General features: G+C 53.5%; 1 protein-coding gene across 3 annotated transcripts in view; it reads left to right on the forward strand.

The window, feature by feature from the left end:
* The window catches only part of RRP12 (ribosomal RNA processing 12 homolog), a 51,038-nt gene extending 23,972 nt beyond the window's left edge, over positions 1 to 27,066 (forward strand). For all 3 annotated transcript variants that reach the window (XM_023206313.3, XM_023206314.3, XM_031936173.1), the window contains 24 exons: positions 2,530 to 2,641; positions 2,873 to 2,970; positions 3,445 to 3,559; positions 4,585 to 4,727; positions 4,941 to 5,062; positions 9,846 to 9,910; positions 10,003 to 10,165; positions 10,643 to 10,797; positions 11,043 to 11,110; positions 11,676 to 11,769; positions 12,772 to 12,930; positions 13,031 to 13,111; positions 13,267 to 13,372; positions 13,559 to 13,666; positions 14,236 to 14,393; positions 17,002 to 17,093; positions 17,225 to 17,389; positions 17,510 to 17,685; positions 17,898 to 18,023; positions 19,902 to 19,951; positions 23,516 to 23,588; positions 25,072 to 25,139; positions 25,462 to 25,544; positions 26,575 to 27,066. In XM_023206313.3, coding sequence (XP_023062081.2) covers positions 2,530 to 2,641; positions 2,873 to 2,970; positions 3,445 to 3,559; positions 4,585 to 4,727; positions 4,941 to 5,062; positions 9,846 to 9,910; positions 10,003 to 10,165; positions 10,643 to 10,797; positions 11,043 to 11,110; positions 11,676 to 11,769; positions 12,772 to 12,930; positions 13,031 to 13,111; positions 13,267 to 13,372; positions 13,559 to 13,666; positions 14,236 to 14,393; positions 17,002 to 17,093; positions 17,225 to 17,389; positions 17,510 to 17,685; positions 17,898 to 18,023; positions 19,902 to 19,951; positions 23,516 to 23,588; positions 25,072 to 25,139; positions 25,462 to 25,544; positions 26,575 to 26,677 — 2,683 coding nt within the window. In that variant the 3' untranslated portion in view covers positions 26,678 to 27,066. The remainder of the gene's footprint in view (positions 1 to 2,529; positions 2,642 to 2,872; positions 2,971 to 3,444; positions 3,560 to 4,584; positions 4,728 to 4,940; positions 5,063 to 9,845; positions 9,911 to 10,002; positions 10,166 to 10,642; positions 10,798 to 11,042; positions 11,111 to 11,675; positions 11,770 to 12,771; positions 12,931 to 13,030; positions 13,112 to 13,266; positions 13,373 to 13,558; positions 13,667 to 14,235; positions 14,394 to 17,001; positions 17,094 to 17,224; positions 17,390 to 17,509; positions 17,686 to 17,897; positions 18,024 to 19,901; positions 19,952 to 23,515; positions 23,589 to 25,071; positions 25,140 to 25,461; positions 25,545 to 26,574) is intronic.
* Positions 27,067 to 27,610: the final 544 nt, after the last annotated feature.

The raw sequence follows: 27,610 nt of genomic DNA on the forward strand, positions 1-27,610 counted from the left end.
GCCGAGGTGGGGGGTTCCTTAGGGCCTCTGTCCAGGCTGCCAAAGTGGGGGGTCCTCAGGGCCTCCATCCTGGCTGCCAAAGTTGGGGGAGTCCTTCGGGCCTCTGTCCAGGCTGCCGAGGTTGGGGGTCCTCAGGGCCTCTGTCCAGGCTGCCAAGGTCGGGGGTCCTCAGGGCCTGTGTCCAGGCTGCAGAGGTTGTGGAGTTCTCAGGGCCTCTGTCCTGGCCACCGAGGTTCGGGGTGCTCAGGGCCTCCATCCTGGCTCTTGAGGTTGGGGGTGCTCAGGGCCTCCGTCCAGAGGCTGGATACGCTGTTCAGCCTCTCGGGCCTTGACGGCATCTCCGTGTCAAATGAGCTACAGAGCAGCTCTTGTTTTTGTGAGGCACGGGGTAGGAGAGTGCAGCTCGTTCTAACAGGGTCTGATTCCTGCCAGAGTGTTTGCTAGCCAGCCATGAGGAGCAGCAAGGTGGGCTGCGAGCCCTGCGACCCAGGTTGAAGCCTGAGTTTCACCCTGCCTCTTGCTGCTCCCTGGCTGTGTCTTCCTGTGCACTTGGTTTCCTGGCCATTGGATATCCTTTCTGTCGCTCCATTCCACTCTGGCCTGGACTGGTGGCTCCCTTCTCTAGGTTCCGTAGTCCTGTGAACCGACTTTCTGCTTTGTGTCTGCATAGTTTCAGGTTCAGGCTTGGCCACTTAATAGTAATTCCGCTTTTCTGGAATAAGGCTGAGAAGAAATTGAGTATACAGTAACCAGTTGGTGACCTGCATGGAGGGAGGCAGGGGTCTCTTAGGCCTCGTGGCTCTGTTATGCTGGACCTGTCTTCTCCGCAGCTGAAGGGTTCCCGCAGCCTGCTCTCACCCAGGCATGTGCCAAACACTCTTTATCTGTGTTTCCTTTCACTAATCAAGGCAACCCCATGAGGAAGCATTTAGCCTCAATTTATAAGCCAGAAACCAAGGCTCTGTGAGTGAGCTAGTCACACAGCCCCTGATGAGTAAGGTCAGGTCTCTGGCCCAGGTCTGCCCGGCCCAGGTCTGCCCAGCCCACGTTCTTTTTCCTGCACCAAACTGCCTTTACTGGGAGGTGTCCAAAAATGGCAAAATCACCCCATTCACCACCTCTCAGATTTCATCCTGCAGGAGCACACCCACAGTTAGGCCCCAGTGTGCCTCCCAGGATGCTTATCATCGCACTGTAGGTAACACATACAAACTGGAAGCAAGCTAAATGTCCCATAGAGGGGTGAAATATAAACAACGAAGTACTGTGCAGCCATTAGAAACAATCAAAGTGGGCTTGGCACAGTGGCTTGCACTTATGATCCCAGCACTTTAGGAGACCAAGGTGGGCAGATCACTTGAGGCCAGGAGTTTGAGACTAGCCTGGCCAAAATGGCAAAACTCCATCTTTACTAAAAATACAAAAATTATCTGGGTGTGGTGGTGCACACCTGTAATCCCAGCTACCTGGGAGGCTGAGGCACGAGAATCGCTTGAACCTGTGAGGTGAAGGTTGCAGTGAGCTGAGATCGCACCACTGCGCTCCAGCCTGGGTGACAAGCTGAAACCCTATCTCAAAAAAAAAAAAAAAAAAACAATCGAAGTGGTTGTGTGTGCACTTACGTGGAAAGAACTCCAAGATATATTGGGAAAAAGCAAGACATAGAATAGCAGGTATGGTATGATTGTTTCTCTATGTATACTCTGGAACCACATTGCTAAGGATGTGAATCCTGACCCCATTGCCAAGCTGGGTGGCCTTGGGCAAGTTATTTGACTTCTCTGTGTCTTTCCTCATCTATAAAATGGAAAAATAATAGGATTTATCTCATTGGTTGTTACAAGGTTTAAATAAATGTATGTTATATCAGTGGTTGGTATATGATAAAGAGTTATATAAATGCTACCAGGCCAGGTGCAATGGCTCACACATGAATCACAGGGCTTTGGGAGGCCAGGGCAGGAGGATCACTTGAGGCCAGGAGGTGGAGACTAACCTGGGAAACACAGTGAGATCCTGTCTCTACAAAAACTAAAAAGATTAGCTGAGCATGGTGACTTGTGCCTAAGCCCCAGCTACTCAGGAGGCTGAGGTGGGAGGATCGCTTGAGCCCAGGAGTTTGAGACTCCGTGAGCTATGATTGCACCACTGCAAAAAAAAAAAAAAAGTTAACAGAAGTTACTATTTTTATGTTTGTGCGTTTTAGAATTTCTGGAAGGGTATTTAAGAAACTTAACCTTGATTTTCCCCGGGAAATGCATATAAGGGTCAGGCCAGAAGGTTGAATTGGGGAAGGCATGCCCTTCATTTTACACCTTGAAGACCTGTTTGAATTTTTTTACCACATGTAGTTATTACTTGAACGATAGTGCCTTTTTAAAAACCACCCACCCGAAGGGCCCTCTGGAGCCCTGCAGATCAGTGGGTTTGTGATTGTTTTCAGACCTGGGCCATCTCAGCCCTGAGCCCTGGTTGCCTGGGTCCCCAGGGCTCAGGGCCAGGCCCCACAGAAACCTTTTGTTTTGACAGGTTGCAGTGGGACCTGGGGCTAGGCCACCTCCCTCGCTTTTTTGGAACTGCGGTGACCTGCCTCCTTTCCCCACACTCGCAAGTGGTGACTGCTGCCGCGCAGAGCCTCAAGGTACTGCAACTTTAGCTGAGGAAGCAGAGAACACAGGGGCTTCTGCGGGCTGCCCTGTCTTTCCCAGCACTGGCCCCAGGCTACCAGCTCAGGCCCAGAGAGGCCGCTCTCAAAATGGGAGATAGGTTTCTTCCAAGCTTTCTTAGACTCCCAGGAAGCTATCGCCTGGGAGGGGAGAGTGGTCCTGGGGGGATACCTTGGGCCCAGAAAGCCTGTGGCCTCTCTTTGCAGGAGATCCTAAAGGAATGTGTGGCTCCCCACATGGCTGATATTGGCTCCGTGACCTCCTCAGCCTCGGGCCCTGCCCAGTCTGTTGCCAAGATGTTCAGGTGAGGATATGGGGTCCGTGTTGGGAAGGGATGGTGGTACCTTGAGGAAAGTTCTATATAATATGAATGCTCCACTGTCCACCTGCTGTGGGCCAGGCTTGCAGGGGCAGTGCTTTACGGGATTGCAGGCTGCTTACTGAACATCTGTCAGAGCAGCTACCGTGGACTTGAGTGCCTGCCATGTTTTAGCCACACCTCACCTCTTGGTTTCCTAGTGGTTTCCCCATCTGAAGTTGGGTCAGATAACCACCTCATCGATTTTTCTTTAAGCACTAGCATTATCTAAATTAAACTCTTAACATACGGAGTGTGGGCATGTCACAAATGTTAGTTCTCTTCCGTTGTCTGTCCTGGAGCCCCATTCTTGCTGGCCAGCTAGCGTCCGTAGCTCAGGGTGCTGGTCATTGACTTTCTCTGGTGGGGGGCACAGGGTGGCGTGTGACCGTGGCCCTGACTGTGCCACCCCCTTGGCAGGGCAGTGGAGGAGGGCCTGACATACAAATTCCATGCGGCCTGGAGCTCCGTGTTGCAGCTGCTGTGTGTCTTCTTTGAGGTGTGTGGGAGACAGGCCCACCCTGTGATGAGGAAGGTGAGTGGGGAGCGACTGGGACCAGGGCAGGAGGTGGTGCTGGCCCTTGGACTGTGGGCTCCTAAAGGGCACGTGTGTCTGTTATCTCTGCACTCTGCTCCCCACCCTACCCCGACAGGGCCATAGCAGGTGCCCCATGCAGTATCCCCTGGAAGGTGACTAGGCCAGTAAGAGAGGGGCAGGAAAAAGGGTGAGAGTCCCCCCACCTGCTCACTCGTCTTTGCTGGAGTTGCTAGTTTTGAAGCTTAGGGAATCTATTTGCTTTCCCTTACCCCCAGCCCTTATCTTTGACGTTCCAGTTATCTAAGTTTCCTGTAACCAGTGAGTATAGTGTTGATGTTCTCAACAGCCCTAGGTTCCAGGAAGGTTCCTCCAGTCCAGGGTTAACCATTTAAGGATCAGGGATCACTCAGGGATCCTGAGCAGACCCTAGTCCAGGAGAGAGTAGGGGCCTGAGGAAGCCCCCAGACTGGTCCCGCATCAGCAGAGGCAGCCGCTCCTGGCCTTGTGGGGCCTTCCTCGCTGACTCCCTCCCATGCTGGAAAAAAGGAACCCTGGTGGGAGGACAGGGTCTCCCTCAAGAGGCCTGGCCGGAGCCCTCATAGATAAGGTTGGCCAATTTGGCTTTATACAAGAGGCCAGGCAGGGCCATGAAAGTGTGACTGGGGGAGAGCTGTGGCCCAGGTGAACCCAAGGGTGCAGCTTTGTCTCCTCAGCGCCTGCTGATTTGCTAATTGTTGCATGCAGACAAGATAAATGTGTCCCATTTTCGAAGATAAATTGGAAATCTACATTTGTGTTGAAATTTCCAAATTTTTATATGTTATTAAATGTAACAGAATTTTGTAAAATCCTAGGCCCTGGGATTTTACAGTCACCAGTGGTTAATTGGGTTCTCAGTCTGTACCCACTGGTGTAGCGTTGAACCCAGGCCCAGAATTCCGGCCTCATCTTTCGGCGGGGTCTTGTCATGGGTCCCAGCTTTTGAGCATGTCTTGATGTGTGGTCACTCATCTCTGCTCCAGTGCCTTCAGTCCCTGTGTGACCTGCGCCTCTCCCCTCATTTCCCCCACACGGCGGCTCTCGACCAGGCAGTGGGGGCTGCAGTGACCAGTATGGGACCTGAGGTGGTGCTGCAGGCTGTGCCTTTGGAAATTGATGGCTCTGAGTAAGTGTGGCCCTGGCTGGCTTCCTGGCAAGCCCCAGGCTTGTTCTCTCCCCTGGAAAGGATGTCTGCTGCTGTGGGCTAAAGTCTGTGTCAGTGCAGGGCTCAGTAGGAGGGGCCAGAGGAGGTCTTGCTCTGTCCTGGGCTCAGTACGCTATGCACTGCCCTCAGGACTGTCCCCTCATCCTCACTGGGTTCTTCCCATTCTCCTCCCAGGGAGACTCTGGATTTCCCACGGAGCTGGCTGCTGCCTGTCATCCGAGACCACGTTCAGGAAACGCGACTTGGTTTCTTCACCACCTACTTCTTGCCCCTGGCTAACACCCTGAAGAGCAAAGGTAGAAGTGCCTGTGTGTGACCTGAGGCTCCGCAGTCCTGAAGCCTTCACAGAAGGGGTTGGGAAGGATGCTGAGTCCCACACAACTAGCCTTCAAGACATTTGGCAACATCCCTCTGCCGAGCAGGTGGCCAGCCAGTGCTTGAGTGCCTGTCTGTCTCCCTGCTGCTGTGAGGCGTGGCCAGGTAGCCCTCCCTATGGCAGAGCTTGCCCTGTGAGACAGGAGCTGCCTCCACATGGAGCTGCCCCAACTGGGCCTTGTTCTTCCCCTTTGGATCACAGAGAACAGCTGTGCCCCTTCTTCCTCACGCAAGCCCTTGAGATCGATTTTGTAAAAGTTTGTGATATGTTTGTTTATACGTATATATACTTTTATATACTTCTAGGTGTATTTATTTATTTATTTATTTGTTTGCTTTATTATTATTATTTTTTTTTGAGACGGAGTTTTGCTCTTGTTGCCCAGGCTGGAGCACAGTGGCTGATCTCAGCTCACTGCAACCTCTGCCTCCCAGGTTCAAGCGATTCTCCTGCCTCAGCCTCTCGAGTAGCTGGGATTACAGGTGCCCACCACCACACCCACCTAATTTTTGTATTTTTAGTACAAATGGGGTTTCACCATATTGGCCAGGCTGGTTTTGAACGCCTGACCTCAGGTAATCCACCTGCCTCAGCCTCCCAAAGTCCTGAGGTTACAGGCGTGAGCCACCATGCCCAGCCTTTAGGTATATATTTTTATTATTATTTTTATTTATTTATTTATTTATTTTACTTTTTTTATTTTTTGAGACGGAGTCTTGCTGTGTCGCCCAGGCTGGAGTGCAGTGGTGCGATCTTGGCTCACTGCAAGCTCCGCCTTCCAGGTGCACGCCATTCTTCTGCCTCAGCCTCCCAAGTAGCTGGGACTACAGGCGCCCACCACCACGCCTGGCTTTTTTGTATTTTTAGTAGAGACGGGGTTTCACCCTGTTAGCCAGGATGGTCTGGATCTCCTGATCTCGTGATCCGCCCGCCTCGGCCTCCCAAAGTGCTGGGATTATAGGCGTGAGCCACCGCGCCCAGCCTATTTATTTATTTGAGATGGAGTCTCACTCTGTCTCCCAGGCTGGAGTGCAGTGGTGCCATCTCAGCTCACTGCAACCTCCACCTTCCCGATTCAAGTGATTTTCCTGCCTCAGCCTCTCGAGTAGCTGGGACTACAGGCACCCACCACTGCACCTGGCTAATTTTTGTATTTTTAGTAGTGACAGGGTTTTGTCATGGCAGCCAGGCTGGTCTCAAACTCCTGACCTCAGGTGATCTGCCCACCCCGGCCTCCCGAAGTGCTGGGATTACAGACGTGAGCCACCGCGCCTAGCCAGGTGTATTTATATATATGAGTATATATGTACGTACATATACACAGTCACCACATGACGTTTCAATGATGGTGATCTCATAAGATGATAATACCGTATTTTACTGTACTTTTTCAGTATTTACGTGTGTTTAGATATACACATACTTAGCATTGTATTACAATTGCCTGCAGCACTCAGTACAGCAACATGCTGTCCAGGTTTTAGCCTAGGAGCAATAGACTATACCACATAGCCCAGGTGTGGAGGGGGCTGTGCCATCTAGGTTTGTGTAAATACACTCTATGCTGTGAACACAATAAAATCACCTACCAACGCATTTCTCAAAACGCACCCTGTCAAGCGATGCGTGACTGTAGGTAATATATGTGTATTTGAAAATGATGATTACCCCAGAGGTGTTATTTCTTCAGGCTGCACATCCCCAATCCCCTGCCCCTCTTCTTTCAGACATAGTTTCTTATCCTTCGTGATCATGGTCTCCTCTCTCCATTTATCCTCTAGTTTACTCCTGACCTGTGTTAGGCAGACTCAGGCCTACATGAGGATAGGCAGAGCATCGGGTTACATTGCTCGGCCTAGTGATGGCTTCAGGAGATTTTTGTTTTCATTGGATTTTGAGGATCTAGGGCAGCATTGCTAAACTTATTTCATCCACTGTCTGTTTTTGTAAATAAATTTTCTTTTTTTTTGTTTTTTTTGAGACGAACTCTCGCTCTTTTCGCCCAGGCTGGAGTGCAATGGCGCGATCTCAGCTTACTGCAATCTCCGCCTCCTGGGTTCAAGAGATTCTCCTGCCTCAGCCTCCCGAGGAGCTGGGATTACAGGCATCTGCCACCATGCCCAGCTAATTTTGTATTTTTAGTAGAGACGGGGTTTCACCATGTTGGCCAGGCTAGTCTTGAACTCCTGACTTCAGGCGGTCCACCTGCCTTGGCCTCCCAAAGTGTTGGGATTACAGGCATGAGCCACTGTGTCCAGCCTGTAAATAAAATTTTATTGGAACGCAGCCACGTTTATTCTTGCTCTATCACCCAGGCTGGAGTGCAGTGGTGTGATCTCAGCTCACTGCAACTTCCGCCTCCCGAATTCAAGCGATTCTCCTGCCTCAGCCTTCCAAGTAGCTAGGACTACAGGCAGATGCCACCATACCCGGCTCACTTTTAAAAATTTTTTTGTGTTTTTAATACAGATGGGGTTTCACCATGTTGGCCAGGCTGGTCTCAAACTCCTGACCTCAGATGATCTGCCTGCTTCGGCCTCCCAAAGTGCTGGGAGTACAGGCATGAACCACCATGCCCAGCCTGTCACACTACTTTTTAATGACAGAGTTATTATGATAGAAATCATATATATTGCGGGCTGGCCACAGTGGCTCACACCTGTAATCCTAGCACTTGGGGAGGCTGAGGTGAGTAGAGCACCTGAAGTCAGGAGCTTGAGACCAGCCTGGCCAACATGGTGAAACCCTGTCTCTACTAAAAATACAAAAATTAGCCAGGCGTGGTGGCAGGTGCCTATAATCCCAGCTACTCGGGAGGCTGAGGCAGGAGAATCACTTGAACCCCAAGCGGGGCAGAGGTTGCAGTGAGCTGAGATCGCACCACTGCACTCCAGCCTGGGCAACAGAGTGAGAGTCTGTCTCAAAAAAAAAAAAAAAAGAAAAATATAAATCATATAGCCTGCCAAGCTTAAAGTACTGGCCCTTTTGCACAAAAAGTTGGCTGACTCCTAGTCTAGGGCAGTGGTTCTCAACAAGGAGGGTGATTTTGCTGCCTGTAGGACATTTGGCAATGCCTGGAGACATTTTTAGTTGTTACCGTTGGGGGAAGGGTGCTCTGGCATCTAGTGGATAGAGGTCAGGATGCTGCTAAGCACCCTGCAATGCACAGGATGGCCTCACACAACAAAAAGTACTAGGCCTAAAATTTCCACATTGTCAAGATTGAGAAAGCCTGCTCTAGGGCATGGTTTCCTGGTTTCACACATGATCTTGTGAGAATATACAGGAAGTGCTTAGAGAAGAAAGTAAGGCCGGGCACAGTGGCTCATACCTGTAATCCCAGCACTTCGGGAGGCTGAAATGGGCGGATCATGAGGTCAGGAGTTCGAGATCAGCCTAAACAACATGGAGAAACCCCGTCTCTACTAAAAATACAAAAATTAGCTGGGCATGGTGGCACGTGCCTGCAATCCCAGCTACTTGGGAGGCTGAGGCAGTGGCTTACACGTGTAATCCCAACACTCTGAGAGGCTGAGGCAGAAGGATTGTGTGAGGCCAAGAGTTCAAGAACAGCCTGGGCAACATAGCAAGACTCCATCCTTGATGCAAGCTCCACCTTCCGAGTTCACACCATTCTTCTGCCTCAGCTTCCTGAGTAGCTGGGACTACAGGTGCCCCCCACCACGCCTGGCTAATTTTTTGTATTTTTAGTAGAGACAGGATTTCACCATGTTAGCCGGAATGGTCTCAATCTCCTGACCTCATGATCCACCCACCTCAGCCTCCCAAAGTGCTGAGATTACAGGCATGAGCCACTGCGCCCGGCCTATTTATGTTTTTAAAAATGGGCGTGTGGTTGGGCGCAGTGTTATACAATCCCAGCACTTTAGGAGGCCGAGGCACGTGGATCGCTTGAACTTAGGAATTCGAGACCAGTCTGGGCAACATGGTGAAACCCTGTGTCTACAAAAAGTTAGCTGGGTGTGGTGGCATGCGCGCCTGTAGTCCCTGCTACTTGGGAGGCTGAGGTAGGAGGATCACGTGAGCCTGGGAGGTCAAGGCTGCAGTGAGCCCAGATTGCACCACTGCACTCCAGCCTAGGCCACAAAGTGAGACCCTGTCTCAAAAAAAAAAAGTGAGCATGTGTTTAAAGAAGTATAAAACAGTTATAAGAAACAGAGGCTAGCTGGGCACAGTGGCTAACGCCTGTAATCCCAGCACTTTGGGAGGCTGAGGCGGGCGGATCATGAGGTCAGGAGATCAAGACCATCTGGCTAACATGGTGAAACCCTGTCTCTACTAAAAATACAAAAAACTAGCCGGGCGAGGTGGCGGGCGCCTGTAGTCCCAGCTACTCAGGAGGCTGAAGCAGGAGAATGGTGTGAACCTGGGAGGGGGAGCTTGCAGTGAGCCGAGATCGTGCCACTGCGCTCCAGCCCAGGCGACAGAGCGAGACTCCGTCTCAAAACAAAAAGAAACAGAGGCTATCTCTGGGGGAGTGGGAGTATGAAGAGACATTTGCTTTCTGTTTATTATAGGTTCATTGTAGTAATTTAGAATGAACCAGGTAGATTTAATTTATGGGGATGGGGGAAGTCACCCATATTCCTGTCCTTATCATTGGGCTTCTGGTTTGGTTTGGTAATAAGGCCATTGGCTAGGAGGGTGCTGGGCTCATACTCTGTCCCTGTATCACACTGCAGCCATGGACCTGGCTCAGGCAGGCAGCACAGTGGAGTCTAAGATCTACGACACACTCCAGTGGCAGGTAAGGGTCAACTAGGGGAGGGCGTGGGGAGAAGCACACAGGGGCACGGGTGGCTCTATGTCACTTTCCTTTATTGTCCCCTCCTTCTCCAGATCTGGACACTCCTGCCTGGATTCTGCACGAGGCCTACGGATGTGGCCACCTCCTTCAAAGGGCTGGCACGGACGCTGGGCACGGCCATCAGCGAGCGTCCAGACCTGAGGGTCACCGTGTGCCAGGCCCTGCGTACCCTCATCACCAAGGGCTGCCAGGCAGGTATGTGTGGGTTGTGGGAATGGGGGCTGGGGAGGATGACACAGGTCCCTGGCCCTATCCCCTGGCTTGCTACGCTCCTTTCCAAGCAGTCACAGAGACTTGCCTCTGGGGCTCATCCTTTGCTGCTTCTGCTGCAGACCCCAGGGGATAGTAGGAGGCTGGAACCCACCCTTCCCTCTTACCTTTACTTCCAGTGTGCTGACAGCTGCTACGGGTTGTTCAGTTAGTGTCGAAGTCTTTACTCTGTGGCTGCCACTTTGCTGGCTCCCTGGGGTTGGAGCCATTGAGGACCATGGGCCACTGGGGCAGCAGGCTCTCCATACCCTGGCTCAGCTCCTACCACAGAGAGCCCCCAACCTATGGGTTCCAAGTCCTGCCAGCTCCCCTAAGAGAAGGCCTCTGGGCCACAGCCCCAGCAGCCACTGAGGCACAGTCAATTCCTGTGCCTTTAGTGCAAACTTTGGTCCTTTTTGCCAGAGGCCGACCGTGTTGAAGTGAGTCGTTTTGCCAAGAACTTTCTGCCAATCCTCTTCAACCTGTATGGGCAGCCTGTGGCAGCTGGGGACACTCCAGCCCCTCGCCGGGCTGTGCTGGAAACCATCAGAACTTACCTCACCATCACTGACACTCAGGTGAGCCATGAGAGGGAGGGAAGGAGGGAGGAGGGTCGTTCTCAGGTGGGCAGTGTCAGGGAGGCAGAGACCCTACCCACCAGGGCTCATGTGGGTCTCTGCGTTCTGGAGCACATACCAGCAGTCGTGACTTGGGCAGGGCTGGGGGCTGCTGGTGGTGGGGAGGCCGCTCTGGGACTGCTGCCATTGCTGCTTTCTTTCACTCCTCCTCAACGACTCTCTCCTCATTCCGTCGGGGCCTCAAGTTGGTGAACAGTCTCCTGGAAAAAGCCAGTGAGAAGGTGCTCGACCCTGCCAGCTCTGACTTTACCAGGTAACACGCTCAGGGCCTCCCACTTGAGCTGGAGCATCCCAGGGAGCTGGAGGGTGCATCTGGCAGAACACTGTGGGTTCCCTCTTGCATTATTTAAGGAAATCTTGAGGTATTAATTGTCTAGGCTGTGCTGAGAGGCTGTGCTGACTAGTTCCTTCTTCCTGGAGAGACTATTCAGTCCGTTAGGCAGGAACAAGGACCCAGGAGACACATTGCCCAGGTTCTGATCCCAGCCCCATCACTTATGGGCTGTGTGACCTTGGACAAATTACTTATCCATTCTGCCTCTAAGGCCTCATCTGTAAAATGGGCACGATAATCGTTCTTGCAACAAGGTTGCTATGAGGATTGAAGGAGTTAGCAGGTGTAAAACACCAGGAACAGAGCGTGGTACATGATGAATGCTCAGTTAGGTGCTAGCTATTATTGTTCATGAGCTCCTTCAAGCCCCTTGTCCTCACCCTGACTTCTCCCACCTCCTCGTACCCAGTAGACATAAGAACACTGGTAGTCCGTGCCCTTCTCCAGCTCCCCATCCCTCTCTTTGGTCTCCTGCCCTGAGCAGATTGTCTGTCCTGGACCTGGTCGTGGCCTTGGCTCCGTGTGCTGACGAAGCCGCCATCAGCAAGCTGTACTCCACCATCCGGCCCTACCTAGAGGTGAGCCTCAGTGGCCAGGAGCCCCACACAGCCACGCTTGGGGGCAGGTGGGTTGTGGGAAGGTGGGGCCTGTTTTCATGTCTTTGTCCCTTGCTGCTTCCCAAGATCAGGTCCCTATCTGCTTTCTCCTGCAGTGGCTTCCCTTTGTGTCCTGTGTAGCCCATCTGTCTTGTAGGTCCCAAAGGGACTGAAATGCACAGCAGTGCTTAGGCCTTGCCTGCTGAGTGACTCTTGTAGAACCAAGGCCATGCTTCTTTGCCTGGCTTACTCCCCAGGCCCATCCCAGACCGGCCTGAGCTTCATCCCACCCATTCCACTCTCCTCTACCCCTGCTACAGCCTCCTTCAGCTGCCTTAAGGCCCCCTGATATAACAGGCCCCGTGTGTGCCTTTGCAGGGTTTAGGTCCTAGGCTTGAAATGCCTTCTGCTGTGGCCGGCAACTCTGCAGATCTCAGCCCACCAGTGACCCCCTGAAAGCTGCCCCCACTACTACAGTTTAGTAGCAGTTACCTAATAGTGTGAGAAGTGCTCTGGGGCAGCACTGCAGGTGGACATGGAAATCCAGGGCCAGGTCACCTCACCTCGGGAAAGGTGTCCGGGGTTGGGGGTTGGGGGCATGTGACAGAGAGCTGGCTTGGAGGAGCAAGGAGTTGTCAGTCTTGGAAGGTGAGAGAGGAGTGCTCTGGCTGGAAAGAGCAGCAGGTGTACAGGCCTTGGCACGTGCCAGGCACCATGAGCTCAGGCCACTGGAGTGAGCGCTGTCTGGAGCTGGGCGAGTGGAGTGGATTGGTGGGCCCACGGCACACCCCCCCAACCCCTGTGCCTTGCCCAGGAGTTAACCACTTGCTGTCCACATTCCGCTGGTCCTCTGTCAGGCCACGTGAGCCCCCGCGGGGCAGGGCCCGCTTCTGCTCAGAATCCCTCCAGTGCTGGGGGATGCTCCGCGGATGGCACTGGACGGGGGCGAGCCCCAGGCCTCCCTCACCCGTTCCTGTCCGCCAGAGTAAGGCCCACGGGGTGCAGAAGAAGGCCTACCGAGTGCTGGAGGAGGTATGTGCCAGTCCTCAGGGCCCCGGGGCCCTCTTCGTGCAGAGCCACCTGGAGGACCTGAAGAAGACGCTGCTGGCCTCGCTGCGGAGCACCTCCTCGCCCGCCAAGAGGGTGAGGGCTCTAGGGCAACAACCAGGAAAGGAGCCACTGTTGAGATTTGTGGGGTGGCGGTAGCATTGAGGGGTCCTGACTGGTAGCCCCCTGCCCACAGCCCCGTTTGAAGTGCCTCCTACACATCGTGAGGAAGCTCTCAGCTGAGCATGAGGAGTTCATCACTGCCCTCGTCCCAGAGGTGAGTGTGCGGGTATGTTTTAGAGGGGGGTCCCTGGAATGTAGCTCTTAAGGGCCTCAGGATCCAGGGAGGGCAGTGATGGGGGTGCGGGGACTCGATTCGCTGCCCAGCCAGATGGCTTAGGGGGCAGATGCTGATGGGGCTGTCTTGGCCAGGTGATCCTGTGCACCAAGGAGGTGTCGGTGGGCGCACGGAAGAATGCTTTTGCGCTGCTCGTGGAGATGGGCCATGCTTTCCTAAGGTTTGGCTCCAACCAGGAAGGTGAGGCCCAGGTGATGCGGGCTGGGGGTGGACACTCTGCTCATAGACTGGGCGTGGGGAAGCACCCCTCAAAAAAGGTGCAGAGAGCTCCGTGCCCTGGCCCGGGGCAGGCTGCTCCTCTCTGGCCCTCAGTCCCCCTACCTAATGGGTCCTTCTTGCTTGACCCACCTTGGTCTCTGTCCCCAGAGGCCTTGCAGCGCTACCTCGTCCTGATCTACCCTGGCCTGGTGGGCGCGGTGACCATGGTCAGCTGCAGCATCCTGGCCCTGACCCACCTCCTTTTCGAGTTTAAAGGTAAATGCTTATTTCCTAGAAGGTCTGAGAAGCTCTCAGGGTAGGAAGATGTCCGAAAGGTCAGGATAAGGTGGCTCCTGGAACTGGGAAAAGGTGCCTGGAGGAAGGAAGAAAAGCCGCACCCAGCCCAGCTTGCCTCCCTGTCTCCCTTCCTGTGGGTCTCTTTCTCCCGCCCTTGCGGCTACGCCCAGGCACCTTCCTCAGGCCTATCCCCTCGTGTGACTGTGCAGCCCAGCGGCTCTGCATCCCACTGTCAGAGTGGTTAGGAGGCGGTTAGGGCCGATGGCTGAATTTTAGTCCTAGTCCTGCCTCTTGGCAACCACATGAGACCTAGAACAGCTTGATTAGCCTCGTAGTACCTCAGTTTCCTATCTCTAAACTGGAAGCCAGAAATAGCACCCACCTCAGGGTGATAAAAGGACCCAAGACCACTCCATGGAGCGTGATTGGAACCATCCTGGACATACGGAAAGCTTCTACTGAAACTTGAGTGGCTGTTTTCCAATGGGGAGGGTTTGGGTCTGAGTGGGGTCCTAGGTCTTAGACAGTGACCCCCCTCACTGCCATAGGTCTGATGGGGACCAGCACAGTGGAGCAGCTGCTGGAGAACGTGTGCCTGCTTCTGGCCTCCCGCACCCGTGATGTGGTGAAGTCCGCACTGGGCTTCATCAAGGTGGCGGTGACTGTCATGGATATGGCACACCTAGCCAAGCACGTGCAGCTGGTGGTAAGTGTCCCCGTTCCCCTTAGCAGGTAGCAGGGTGGCCTCTGAGCTGCTGGCGTGGACCCGGCAAGCCTCAAGGCCAGCAAGTTTCAAACTTTCTTTTTATAGCCAGAAGGTCATTAAGGAGCCCTAAAAGGAACCCATAGGGGAAGCCCATCAGGTGGAGGTGAGAGCAGGGGGCACACTGCCCAGGTGGCTTTCTTCACCCCAGAGCCCTACATGGAAGGAAACAGGGGCTCTTCCGGGCAGAGACCCACGGGCAGGGCCGCTCCTCATTTTACACATGGGGAAACAGGTCAGAGATTTTCCAGGCTGTGGGACTCAGATGCTGGGCTCTCCCTTCACAGGACCCCCTCATCTTGCCTTTTTTTTTTTCCCATCTTGCATTTTGACCTTGCTGGTTAGAGGCCATTCCTTTGGGTCCCCTGCTGGGCTGCAGAAGGATCTGAAGAGCCCCTTGGTATAGGGTCCCTGGCCCTCTCCTGCCCAAGAGAGTCCTCGCCCAGGCTGGGACAGGCTTCCAGACAAGCTGTTCTCTGTACCCGCTGCCTCAGTTTGCCATGTGCCACTGGCTTGAGTCACATCAGACCTCTAGGTCCCTCTTGCATATTTTCTTTGGGTCTGGCCTTGGGTTCAAGATAGGAAGGGACAGATGAGAATCAGCATGCCCTCCCGCTGCCCTCAAAGCCTGCAGCCTAACTAGGGACCAAGGTGAGGAGAACAGCTAGAGCAGTGATCCATCATGGAGTTATTCAAATTTATAGAAGTCCTGGCTGGGTGCAGTAGCTCACGCTTGTAATCCCACCACGTTGGGAGGCCAAGGCAGGCAGATCACTTGAGTTCAGGAGTTTGAGACCAGCCTGGCCAACATGGTGAAACCCCGTCTCTACTAAAAATACAAACATTAGCCGGGCGTGTTGGCAGGTGCCTGTAATCCGAGCTGTTTGGGAGGCTGAGGCAGGAGAATCGCTTGAACCCAGGAGGTGGAGGTTGCAGTGAGCCGAGATTGCACCATTGCACTTCAGCCTGGGTGACAGAGCAAGACTCCATCTCAAAAAAAAAAAGGATTTATAGAAGCCCTTCAAAGAGTGGATGGGGAGGCCAGGAGCAGTGGCTCACACCTGTAACCCTAGCACTTTGGGATACCAAGGTGGGTGGATCACTTGAAGTCAGTAATTTGAGACCAGCCTGGCCAACATGGCGAAGCCCCATCTCTACTAAAAAATACAAAAATTAGCCAGGCATGGTGGTGCGCACCTGTAGTCCCAACTATTCATGTGGCTGAGATGTGAGAATTGCTTGAACCTGGGAGGTGGAGGTTGCAGTGAGCCAAGACCATGCCATTGCACTCCAGCCAGGGTGACAGAGCAAGACTGTGTCTCAAAGAAAAAAAAAAAAAAAAAAGCCGGGCACGGTGGCTCACACCTGTAATCCCAGTACTTTGGGAGGCTGAGGTGGGCAGATCGCCTGAGGTTGGGAGTTCGAGACCAGCCTGGCCAGCATGATAAAACCCTATCTATTACTAAAAATACAAAAATTAGCCAGACGTGGTAGCAGGCGCCTGTAATCCCAGCTATTCAGGAAGCTGAGGCAGGAGAATTGCTTGAACCCAGGAGGTGGAGGTTACAGTGAGCTGAGATCATGCCATTGTACTCCAGTCTAGGCAACAGAGCAAGACTCTGTCTCAAAAAAAAGAGTAGACACAGACCCTATCCCCTAGCCCATTTGGGAGTCTCTGGAGATAAGATCTGCCACCTGCACATGTAACCCAGACTGGGCCAGATTAAGGCTTAAGAGGAATCCAGCCAGAGCAGATGCAGTGAGATAAAAGGGACATAGAGGGGGCCGGGCGCGGTGGCTCAAGCCTGTAATCCCAGCACTTTGGGAGGCCGAGACGGGCGGATCACGAGCTCAGGAGATCGAGACCATCCCGGCTAACCAGGTGAGACCCCGTCTCCACTGAAAATACAGAAAACTAGCCGGGTGACCTGGCGGGCGCCTGTAGTCCCAGCTACTCGGGAGGCTGAGGCAGGAGAATGGCGTGAACCCGGGAGTCGAAGCTTGCAGTGAGCTGAGATCCGGCCACTGCACTCCAGCCTGGGTGGCAGAGCGAGACTCCGTCTCAAAAAAAAAAAAAAAAAAAGGGACATAGGGGACCAAGAGAAATCTTGGGGTGCTAGGAGTGAAGCAGGAGCCACAGTGTTAGATGAGTCTGGGCTGAACTCCCATCTCTATGGCCATTTAGCAAACACTTTACCCTCTGTGCCGCCGTATCCTCTTCTATAAATAGGGGGCGATAGCCTGTATCTCAGGGGTAGTCCAAGGATTCAAGGAGAGGATATATGTCAAGTACCAAGCACTGTTGAGAAGACTAAAGCTCTCATCCTGCGAGGGTGTTCAGGCCTATGTCCTGAAGGAGGGTGCAGAGGAAAGATGGGGCCTGCCTACCCAAGGGAAGCATGACTGGGCCAGGGTGTGGGTCAGGAGCAGGGCCACACTAACCCTTCCCTCAGCTGGGCTTGATCATCCTGCGTCCCTGGGCTGGACAGCAGTGAAAGGAGGGCAGCGTGGAAGGCTCGCCTCCCTGAAAGCCCAGTGCTCTGTCCCGCAGATGGAAGCCATTGGGAAGCTTTCAGATGACATGCGGCGGCACTTCCGCATGAAGCTCCGGAACCTCTTCACCAAGTTCATCCGCAAGTTTGGGTCTGTGCACTGAGCGGGGGTGGGGATAGGGCAGGCGAGGAGCCGAGGATTTCCAGTCCTACTAGGGACACTACTTCTGGGTTGTGCTGTCCGGCCAGTGCCTCTTATCAGCCCTTCCTTGCTACCCCCAGATTTGAGCTGGTGAAAAGGCTGTTGCCCGAGGAGTACCACAAAGTCCTGGTCAACATCCGGAAAGCTGAGGCCCGGGCCAAGAGGCACCGAGCCCTGAGCCAGGCTGCCACAGAGGAGGAGGAAGAAGAGGAGGAGCAGGAGCCCACCCAGGGCAAAGGCGACAGGTGAGACCATGTTAGGGCCATGGGACCTCGTGTCTCCCAACCCAAGGGCCTGCCCAGGCAATGCCCGCCGACCCCCGCCTCTCCCAGGAGCACTCTGACTGGGGACTTCTCTGTCTTTAGCATTGAGGAGATTTTGGCTGACTCAGAGGACGAGGAGGACAATGAGGAGGAGGAAAGAAGCCGGGGCAAGGAGCAGCGGAAGCTGGCGCGACAGAGGAGCCAGGCATGGCTGAAGGAGGGTGGTGGGGACGAGCCCCTCAACTTCCTGGATCCCAAGGTGGCCCAACGAGTCCTGGGTAAGCACAGGGCTGGCCCGTGCACTCAGAAAACAGACTTGCCATGGTGCCAGGTTCTCAGGTGGTGGGTAGGGCATGGCATCCATGGCAGGCCCATGGACAGGGCTGAGAGGTGCCTATTTGGGGTCCCTGAGATGGGCTTGTTGGTCATGATGAGGGTGAGTAGCATGGGACTGGCCTTCCACCTCCTCATGCCAAACTCTCCATCCCAGCCACACAGCCAGGGCCAGGCCGGGGCAAGAAGAAGGACCATGGCTTCAAGGTGAGCGCTGATGGCCGGCTGATCATAAGGGAGGAGGCAGACGGCAGCAAGACGGAGGAAGAGGAAGGCACCAAAGGTGGGGCCCAACGGGCTTGTCCATTCATTTATTCACCGTGTTCATTTATTCCTTTGGTGACCTCTTGCTGAGGAAGCGTGGGTAAAAACAGACCTAAGAAGCTCTTTTCTCGGCAGCTTCCTCAAACTTTTTGAGTTTCTCAAACTTTTTTTGAGAAACATTAAGAAATCTTTTTATGTTGTAACCGAGCCATTTATACAATACGTATTTAACTCAAAGGAAACTCAGAAATGGTACTTCCCCTTACTGTGTGTGATGCGCTGTTACTCTCTCCTGTTTTTCTCCTCCTCTTCCCCCCTCCTCCTTTCTCCTTGTCTTCCTTCCTCTTTTTTTTTTTAATGCAAACTTGGCTAAGGCCCTGAAGATGATTTAGAGGCAGAAAGAGTCAGAGGCTGAAACCCTCCCAACTTCCCAATCCCAATGCTCATGTTGCCAGGGAGTCCCTCGGGTGTGGCATCTCGGAGCCCTCTTCAGTCTTTCGTGGCACCTCTCCACACATCCACCCATTAGCTAAGAAATACCTAGGTCTTCAGGAACACACCTGTCTTCCCTCTGTTTGGTTCCCACTGCTGCGAGCTTGGGCCCTTGTCTCACTGTACCTCCTAACTGGAGCCTCACTGCTCCACATACACCCAACTTAGCAGCCATGTGACTGCAGCCACTCAGTCAGCCTCTCCTTAGCTCCATTTCCTTGCTTCAGAGTGGATATCATACAATCCTAATACCCACTTTTGCAGGTTGGAATGAATATGAATCGGTGTAATAGGTACAACGTATGTACTTGGTGTACATGTACCTGTTATATTTGCGTGTCTAGCGTCTTCTTTGCTCCTCTCTCACCCCTGTATACTTTCCCATCTCCTGTCGCCCTTGGTGCCCAGGCATTCCTGAGGCGATCAGGACCCCTCCCCTCTCTCTCTGCCTTTCCAAATCCCCTGCTCTTCAGCATTCAGCTCAAAGCCCCTTTTGTAGCCTTTCCTGGGCCCCTCAGCCTATAGGCCTGATTCCCCCAGAACTCCTGCCAAGCCCAGAGGAAACCCAGTCTTCAGCCCTTAGTCATATGCTTTCTTTGGTGATAGAGTCTCGCTCTATCACGCAGGCTGGAGTGCAGTGGCTCAATCTCGAGTCACTGCAGTCTCCATGTCCTGAGTTCATGTGATTCTCCTGCCTTAGTCTCTCAAGTGTTGGGGACTACTGGCATGCGCCACCATGCCCAGCTAATTTTTGTATTTTTAGTAGTGATGGAGTTTTGTCATGTTGCAGATTGGTCTCGAACTCCTGACCTCAGGTGATCCTCCCACCTCGGCCTCCCAGAGTGCGGGGATTACAGGTGTGAGCCACTGCACATGGCCGGTCACGTGTCCTCTATTGTCTTTTGGTTGTTGATTGACTTTGTCTGAGTTTCTCTTCCCTCCAACTGGTCAGTTTCATACTTTGTATTCCCACATGGAGCCCAGCACATACTGCATGGGACAGAGGTTTCAAACAGGAGAATGAAGCCTTGCTGGCACAGTGGGGGCGTGTATGGGGCTGTGGGAGTGCCTGACTCCCCCGGAAACCTGGGGCTTTCTTCAAATCTCAAACAATGAAGGGTGGGTGAGTGGGGAAAAAAATTTCAAACAAAGCCATATTCACCTGGAAAATAGGATCACCACTTCTTTGAGGGGCCATTATACCTAGGGGCTAGGATGGAAAGGGGAAAGGGGCCGTGCTCAGGGGTCTCACCTCTTCTAACAGAAGGATGATATGGGTCTGAAGAAGGCAATTTTCTGGGGCTGGAGTTGGTGCCCCCTCAGCCTGGTGAGCCAGGAGGGGCAGAAGGAAAGGGTAGGTTTGAGGAGCTCCCACAGCGCTCATAGACCTCTTTTTTGGCTCCAGGTGAAGATGAAGGGATGGCTGACCTAATGGAAGATGTGATCGTCAGGAGTGTGAGTAGTTCCTGCGGACGGGGGGGCTAGAGCTTCAGACCTAAGCCTGGGCCCCACAGCTTCTCACCCCCACCACACATAGATATTGGACCTGCCCTGTTTCCGGAATGCTCAGTGCATCCTCGCAGGTGTGCACAGCAGGCGGTCCAGAAGGCTGTGGGTGCCATGCAGGACAGGGTGATGGTTGTCTAGTTAAAGGAGAAAGAAGGCAGAGACCCTTGTCTCTCTAGCAAGGGCATGTGCTATGCAGAGGCAAGGGCAGCAGCTTCCCTGCATGCTCCTGCATGGGGTGGGGGCTTCCACCATGGGGGAGCATGGTTGTGTGCCCGGCACTGTGCCATGTGACCCCACATAGCCTCACGAAGATAGGGACTCCGTCGTCCCTGTGACCAGAGGAGTGTACAGAGGTAAGTAGCCTGCCAAGGGTCACAGGGCTCAGTCTGTGCAAACCAGGAATTTGAACCCTGGTTTTCCAGTCTCCGAAGCCCAGGAATTCAACCTCTTTGCCACCATTACCCCTGTTGACCTGGCAGTGCTTCCTCCCAGGATGGAAACAGCCTCTTAGCTGCCCCACCTGAACCAGCAAGGGTGAAGTGGGCCCAACCGGTCACCCAATACCTGTCAGTCTCAAGCTCAGTGGAACATTTCCATCCTGGAGCAGTTTCTTCCCTCTGTGTCCTTCCAGACTGTGCCCCAGCCCATCCAGCCTTCCTGGGCACCACCCACAGGTGACAGGTGCCTACATCAGGGGTGTAGTGGTATCAGTGGAGAAGCAGCAGGTTCTGGGGTCCCATCTTGGCTTTAGCCTAACCTTTTAAAGCCTCAATTCCTGATCTGTAACGTGGGGTTATAAATAGACCACCTGGTGGAGTCACTGGGACAGTTTGGTAAGATTGGGTGTGTGAGGTGCATTAGTATAGTGCCTGACGTGTTACAGGCTTCCCCCACATCCCCATTTTCATTGGCATCATATTTGTGAACGTCTGCGCATATGCCTTGCCAAGTGTCCATCGGCCCAGCATGGCCCGAGGAGGAGCTTTGTTATTAGAGCATTGTGACAGCGCAGAATTCTGTTTGAAGAGCTGAGTACATATCCAGAGTCCTGGGTCAGAGAGGAGCTGAGGACCTGAGCAGCCTCTGATGCGTGAAGCCCCTCTGGGATGCCCTTGAGGAAAAGCAGTGGGGCTTCTGCTGAAAACCCTCCTGCCGCTCTCTGCCCCCAGGCGACTGCTCCTGGGGGACAGCTTCACCTACTGGGAGTCCTTCCTCTGCTTGGCTCCTCCGAGAGGCCACCCTCGGGCCAGTCTAGTCTCCCTTTCCAGGTGACGGCAGTCATCTGCCAAACGTGTGTCTCTGGGCCCAGACTGCCTGGCTCAAGTCTTGGTTTCTGTGTACAGTGCTTGCCACTTAGTGATGCCAAGTAAGCCGTCTTGACTGATTATTCACTTTTCCTGGAAATCTTTTTCCAGTCAAAGCCTCCTGGGTTTCTTGAGCGAATCTTCACATGTGGCTTTTCCTGACCGTGGAGAACCGACCACGGCCTTCTAAGGATGGCCCCAGGCAGAGCGGGACTGGGCAGACGCCTTGTCTCCAGGCACTGAGAGGGCCCTAGGGCAGCTGCACTCTGTGGCTGGCTCCTGCCACTGAGACCCGTTGAGGGTTTTTTGCATGGCAGTTGCTGAGTTCTTTTTTTTTTTTTTTTTTGAGACGGAGTCTTGCTCTGTCGCCCAGGCTAGAGTGCAGTGGCGTGATCACGGATCACTGCAAGCTCCGCCTCCCAGGTTCACGCCATTCTCCTGCCTCAGCCTCCCGAGTAGCTGGGACTACAGGCGCCCACCACTACGCCTGGCTAATTTTTTTTTTATTTGTTTTTTATAATTTTAGTAGAGACGGAGTTTCACCGTGTTAACCAGGACGGTCTCGATCTCCTGACCTCGTGATCTGCCCTCCTCAGCCTCCCAAAGTGCTGGGATTACAGGCGTGAGCCACTGCGCCCGGCCGGCAGTTGCTGAATTCTAACTCTTTTTTTGGCCGGCAGTTGCTGAGTTCTCTTTTTTTTTTTTTTTTCCTTGAGATGAAGTCTTGCTCTTTCGCCCAGGCTGGAGTGTAGTGGTGCAGTCTTGGCTCACTGCAACCTCCCGCTCCCGGGTTCAAGTGATTCTCCTACCTCAGCCTCCCGAGTAGCTGGGATTACAGGCACATGCCACCACGCCTGGCTCATTTTTGTATTTTTAGTGGAGGTGGGGTTTTATCATGTTGGTCAGGCTGGTCTCGAACTCCTGATCTCGTGATCCACCCGCCTCAGCCTCCCAAAGTGCTGGGATTACAGGATTGAGCCACCACACCTGGCCAAGTTCTAACTCTTCTGCCAACCACTGTGGGAGCATGAAGTGCTGGGGTTCAAGTAGCTGCCTCCATTTAAGGCCAGCAGGCTGGGTTCTTGACCAGGCACCAGCTGAACCAAGAGCCAGCTCAGCCATCGTCCTCCATGGTGCAGCCAGAGTCAGCTTCCTCCCAGTTCCTGTTTCTCCACTAGGAACCCATTCAGCTGGGCTTCGGCCAGTGGACCTGGTGTTCCCCATCTCCCAGGCACACCCTGTGTGTGCTGCAGCCTGTTCACTCTGCCCAGGCTGATCCCTTTACCTGGCACACCTTTCCCCTGGTTGGCCTCTGAGCCTGCCTCTGGATCCCCTGGGTAGCTGGAGCCCTGGGAATCTGCAGTTTCAAGACGTTTCTGGGGCACAGTGGCACACACCACAGTGCAGGGACCAGCCCTGCCAGCTGGGGCTGCCTCTGTTTACCTCCCCTCCCTGCACAGCATGTCTCTGCATGGCCTGATTGTTGATTACTGGGCTCACATCTGGTGGGCTGGGGCTGCTGTCAGGCTCTCCCTCCTTCCCTTGGACTGCCTAACACAGCGCCAGGCGCACAGTAGGTGCTCTGTCACTTCCTGTTGAATATAATTTGACAAGTTGACGTGTCTCACTGTCCATGCTCATACCTACTGGGATGGTAGCATTGTTGAGGATCAGTGATGACTGGCTTGAGCAAGGGTCTCCCACCTGCCTGAGAGCCCCTGGAGCACAGGAACTAGATCCTGTGCCCTGTGTCCCTAGGGCCTGGCACTTAGTAAGGGATCAATAAATGAGTGATTAATAGGGAGAGTGGGGTGGAGTTTGTGTGAAGCAAAGAACTGGTAAAGCTGTTCTCTCTGAAGAGGCCAGGGACCTCATTTTCCCCATTAGGAAGACTGGGTAAGCTGATGTCAGAAGCCCTCTGGGCAATTGCAGGCCTTGGTGGGGCCCAGAGTAGAAAGGCAGAGCAGGAGCAGCCGCCACCAGCCCGGCAGTCCGGACGTGGCCAGAGCTTCTCTCCTGCACTGCTTGGCTTTAGACAGTTCTTTGCCCTCTCTGGGCCTTAGTTTCCCCATCTGTAAGTGAGAGGTGGGGTTCTTAGCAGAGGGCCTCTCCTGCTCAATGCAGGGTACTCTGCTGTTACTGTTGGCATTCCAAGGGTGGGCACATCACCTGGTTCACTCACTCCCAACCTATTCCCTCTCTACAGAAAAAGCACCAGAAGCTCAAGCACCAGAAAGAGGCTGAGGAGGATGAGCTGGAGATACCCCCTCAGTACCAAGGTGAGGCTTCCACTCCTCTGTCCTGGGACACATGGATCCCTGTCACCTACATTAGGGAAGGGAGTCACAGGAAGGGGTGGCAGGGCCATGAGGGTGCACAGCCTGGTTGTACTCACTTGGCACCAACAGAGGTTGGCTGATATGACACTCAAGACGGGCCTGGAGTCTGAGGGGCCCTGGGGGTGTGGGAGAGCCTGTGGGTTAGGAGATCTGTGCATGGAACCACCAGCCTTCTGAGGAGCTCTGAGCCGCAGCTCCTCTCCACCTGCCCAGGCCTCCCAAGAGGCTTAAGCCTACCCCTTCTGCGAGCTACTTGTCTCTCTTGGTCACCCTAAGAGCACCAGCCCTGAGTCAGGCTGGATTTAGAGAAGCCACTTGGCCGGTGCTGGGGCTGGGAACTGGGAAGGTTGGTATTGGGTCCGGCCAGAGGGTTCCCTCCTAGAGCAGCTGCTAGAAGTGCCAAGATGGCTTCACCTCTGCTTCCTTCCTCCCAGGGCAGCTGTACAGGACCCCTGCCCCCAAGCGCTTGCAGCAGAGCCCTTGCTTTGCATCTGGAGGTCCAGGGGCTCCTGTGGGAAGCCTCTGATTCCAGTAGCTGGTGTGTCCTCAGAGCCCTAGAGCATCATAACGCAGCTGCACAACCTCATGGCTCTTCCGCCTGTGGCGCCCACGAGCCAGGGCCAGCTCGCCTACTGTGCCCTGGGATGGAGTGGTGCTGAGGCAGGAGTACCTGCCAGTCGATGAGGCAGAGACATGGGGTCATGGCTGCTTGTCCAACCTCTGCTTAGCTGTGTGACCTTGACCTGGTTACACTGTCTCTCTGAGCTTCTAGTTTCTCATCTGCAAAAACGTGGGGGATGGGGGGGTTCGTGTTGGTCATCTCAGAGTCCCCCTAAGCTGGCATTGTAGGATTCCATCCACAACTCGTTGAGTGTTGAAGTCCAGGTTGGAGAATACAGCTGACCTTGGGCAAGAATCCTGATCTCTCTAAGCCACAGTGTTCACATCTGTACAATGGGTTAAATAGCTGTCCTTCTATCTCAGTGTTTGTGTGAAATCCAAATGAGATAAGAGGGGAAAGCCTAAACTGTCTTCTCTTACAGATGAGGTTAAGAGGCTTGCCTGAGGTTGTAGCTGTAAGTGGCAGAGCTGGGAGTTCAACCTGGCTGAGTGGCTGAATTCTGTCTGACTTTGGAGAATATGGGTTATTTTTTGTTAGTGTGTTAGTGGAGAATGTATGTAAGCTTCTGGTAAGCTGTAAGGATTCTGGGTCAGTCTGAGGAGCCCAGTGATCTAACTGTCAAATCACCAGACAGTCCCTCCTCGAGAAAGGTCTTTGTCCTGGTTTGATAGAAGACAGAGCCAAGTTCCTGGTCTTCACTCATCTGCTCCCTGGCAGCTTGCTCAGAGAGGGTGCCCATTGCCTTCTAGGAGGAGGCTGCCCTGGCTTTGCCTGACTCATGGTCCTGTGTTCTTCCTATAGCTGGAGGCTCTGGCATTCATCGCCCTGTAGCCAAGAAGGCTATGCCTGGGGCCGAATACAAGGCCAAGGTAAGCGCTGCATATAGGGCATGGGGTCTCCTGGCACTGGACAGGTGCCAGGGAGGGGCAAGGAGGAGCTGTGCCCATCACTGTCTTGAGAGGCACCTTTCTGGAACTCAACTGAGGCCAGGAAAGAAGAAGGGGTATACCAAGGCCTTGTGGCATCTGAAATGGGGGACCTTGTTGGATGGCCTTCCAAGGATACAGGAGCTCTTTAGCACCACCTAAGGCAGAGGATGAAGGGAGGTTATGGGGCCTGTCAAGTCTAGGACAGGGACAGAAGGGGAACCCCACACTCCTAGCTGACTCTGTTTCTCTCCTGGGCGAGCAGAAAGCAAAAGGTGATGTGAAGAAGAAAGGCCGACCAGATCCCTATGCCTACATCCCCCTCAACAGAAGCAAGCTCAACCACAGGTATGGTGCTGTGCCAGGCTGGGGGCTGGAGGATGGGAGGGGACGAGGGAGCAGAGTGCTCTAAAGAAGGGAAGGCCTTATTAAACTCTCAACTCAATTTGAGTCTCTTCTAGCTTTTTTTTTTTTAACATGCACCTACATCGTGTAGCTGGTACCTGCCTATATTACTGACTTGAACTGCTTCTTTATTTTATTTTTTTTTTTTTTTGAGACAGTCTTGCTTTCTCACCAGGCTGGATTGCAGTGGTGCAATCTTGGCTCACTGTAACCTCTGCCTCCCGGGTTCCAGCTAGTCTCCTGCCTCAGCCTCCCGAGTAGCTGGGACCACAGGCACGTGCCACCATGCCCAGCTAATTTTTGTATTTTTAGTAGAGACAGGGTTTCACCATGTTGACTGGGATGGTCTCAATCTCTTGACCTTGTGATCCTCACACCTCGGCCTCCCAAAGTGCTGGGATTACAGGCGTGAGCCACCGCGCCTGGCCCTGAACTGCTTCTTTAAACATGATATTATGTCATACAGATGTTTTCTGGTATATACATACTCTACATAGTCATCATTTTTAATAGCTTTGTATAATTTGCTTTTCTAATCCCTTTATTGGTGGGAAATTAGAGTTGTTTCCAACTTTGGCCCTTAAATTGGGTTATGTGTAGGACTGCTTTGGAAACTAATGTTACTAGGCAAATGGTGTTCTAAAATTCTAGCTTCTGTGGATTGTAAGTTACCTTTCAATAGAGGGATGGGTGGGCAGAGGGAGCTTTGACCTTCTCTGTACGTACATTAGAGGAAGAATGGCAGTGAGGCCTGTTTCCAGGGGGATAATTGTGCCAAAGTGGAATGTCCTGGTCAGGACATGAGCTGTGTGGAAGCTGGAACCACGTGTGATCTGCGCAGTTCATGTGCTGGCCGCCACCTGGAGGCCCACTTCTCATCCCTGCTGGCGCTGGGGGTGAGCCATCATTTGGCATCAGGAGGGGGCCTCCTATTCTCAGCCAGATGTGACCCTTCTGTTCCTTGGCCCTGCAGGAAGAAGATGAAGCTGCAGGGACAGTTCAAAGGCCTGGTGAAGGCTGCCCGGCGAGGTTCCCAGGTGGGACACAAAAACCGCAGAAAGGATCGTCGGCCCTGAGGCCCAGGGCTGCCCCGTGATCCAGCCTAAGGCCCTTTCAGCCCCCAGGCTACCCTGCCACCAGCTCCAGGTACTCAAGATTCTGGCAGAGCCTGGACTCAGGATGACTTGGAACTAGGGCTTGGCTCTCAGAAGTCCTGGATTTTGGAAACTCCAAATGGAATCACCCTTCAAAGACATCCCTGGTGCCTGGAGATGGGAATGTGGCCTCAGTGCCTCTGAGTAGGTGCCATGGGGCACCTTTGCTTTCTCCCCAGAGTGGCCACAAGCACCAGAGCAGATGATCTCTATTTCCGCCAGCTGCTTGTACCCACGTGGCATCCTGGCTGTGTTCTGGGTGTGTGAGATTTATTGTGACCAGATGTAGAATAAATGTGTCTCATCCTGCATTTTTTTTTCTAGAAACTGTTTCATAATCTTCCCCCTCCAGGGGTAAGAACAGTGTCCAGTTGTTGGCAGCAGTGGCCTGACCTCTTCCTGTCTGACTCCTTACATCCAGTCCAGGGCATATCATGATGCTTTTGCCCATAGGACAGGCTTTGGAACTTGCCAGGAAGCACCCACCTGTGTCAGGAGGGGCAGCGAATGCCCCAGGGCTGGTGTTGGGAGCTGCAGTTCAGCACCAGGGACTGCCCCTGCTGCCCTGGTCACAAGTCTCTCCAGCATCTTTGTTCGTTGATTCAACAAAGTGTTTGCTGAGCCCCTCCAAGTGGGCTCAGCGTAGCCTAGTTCATTCACCTCCCTGTTTTCCCACATTCTTTTTTTCCCAGACAAGGGGATCTGTTTGTGCGATGTGATTCACTGGTCTAGCTTTGTTGGTCTGGAGCAGAGAAGGGCATGGCACAGAGGTCCTGAGGTCACTGTCCTGTCAGTCCGGGTCCCCTCGTGTGGATACGCTCCCACAGGCAGCCAGAAGCAAAGAACCGCAGCACT

The sequence above is a fragment of the Piliocolobus tephrosceles genome, chromosome 9 (assembly GCF_002776525.5).
Source record: "Piliocolobus tephrosceles isolate RC106 chromosome 9, ASM277652v3, whole genome shotgun sequence".
Classification (NCBI taxonomy): Eukaryota; Metazoa; Chordata; class Mammalia; order Primates; family Cercopithecidae; genus Piliocolobus; species Piliocolobus tephrosceles.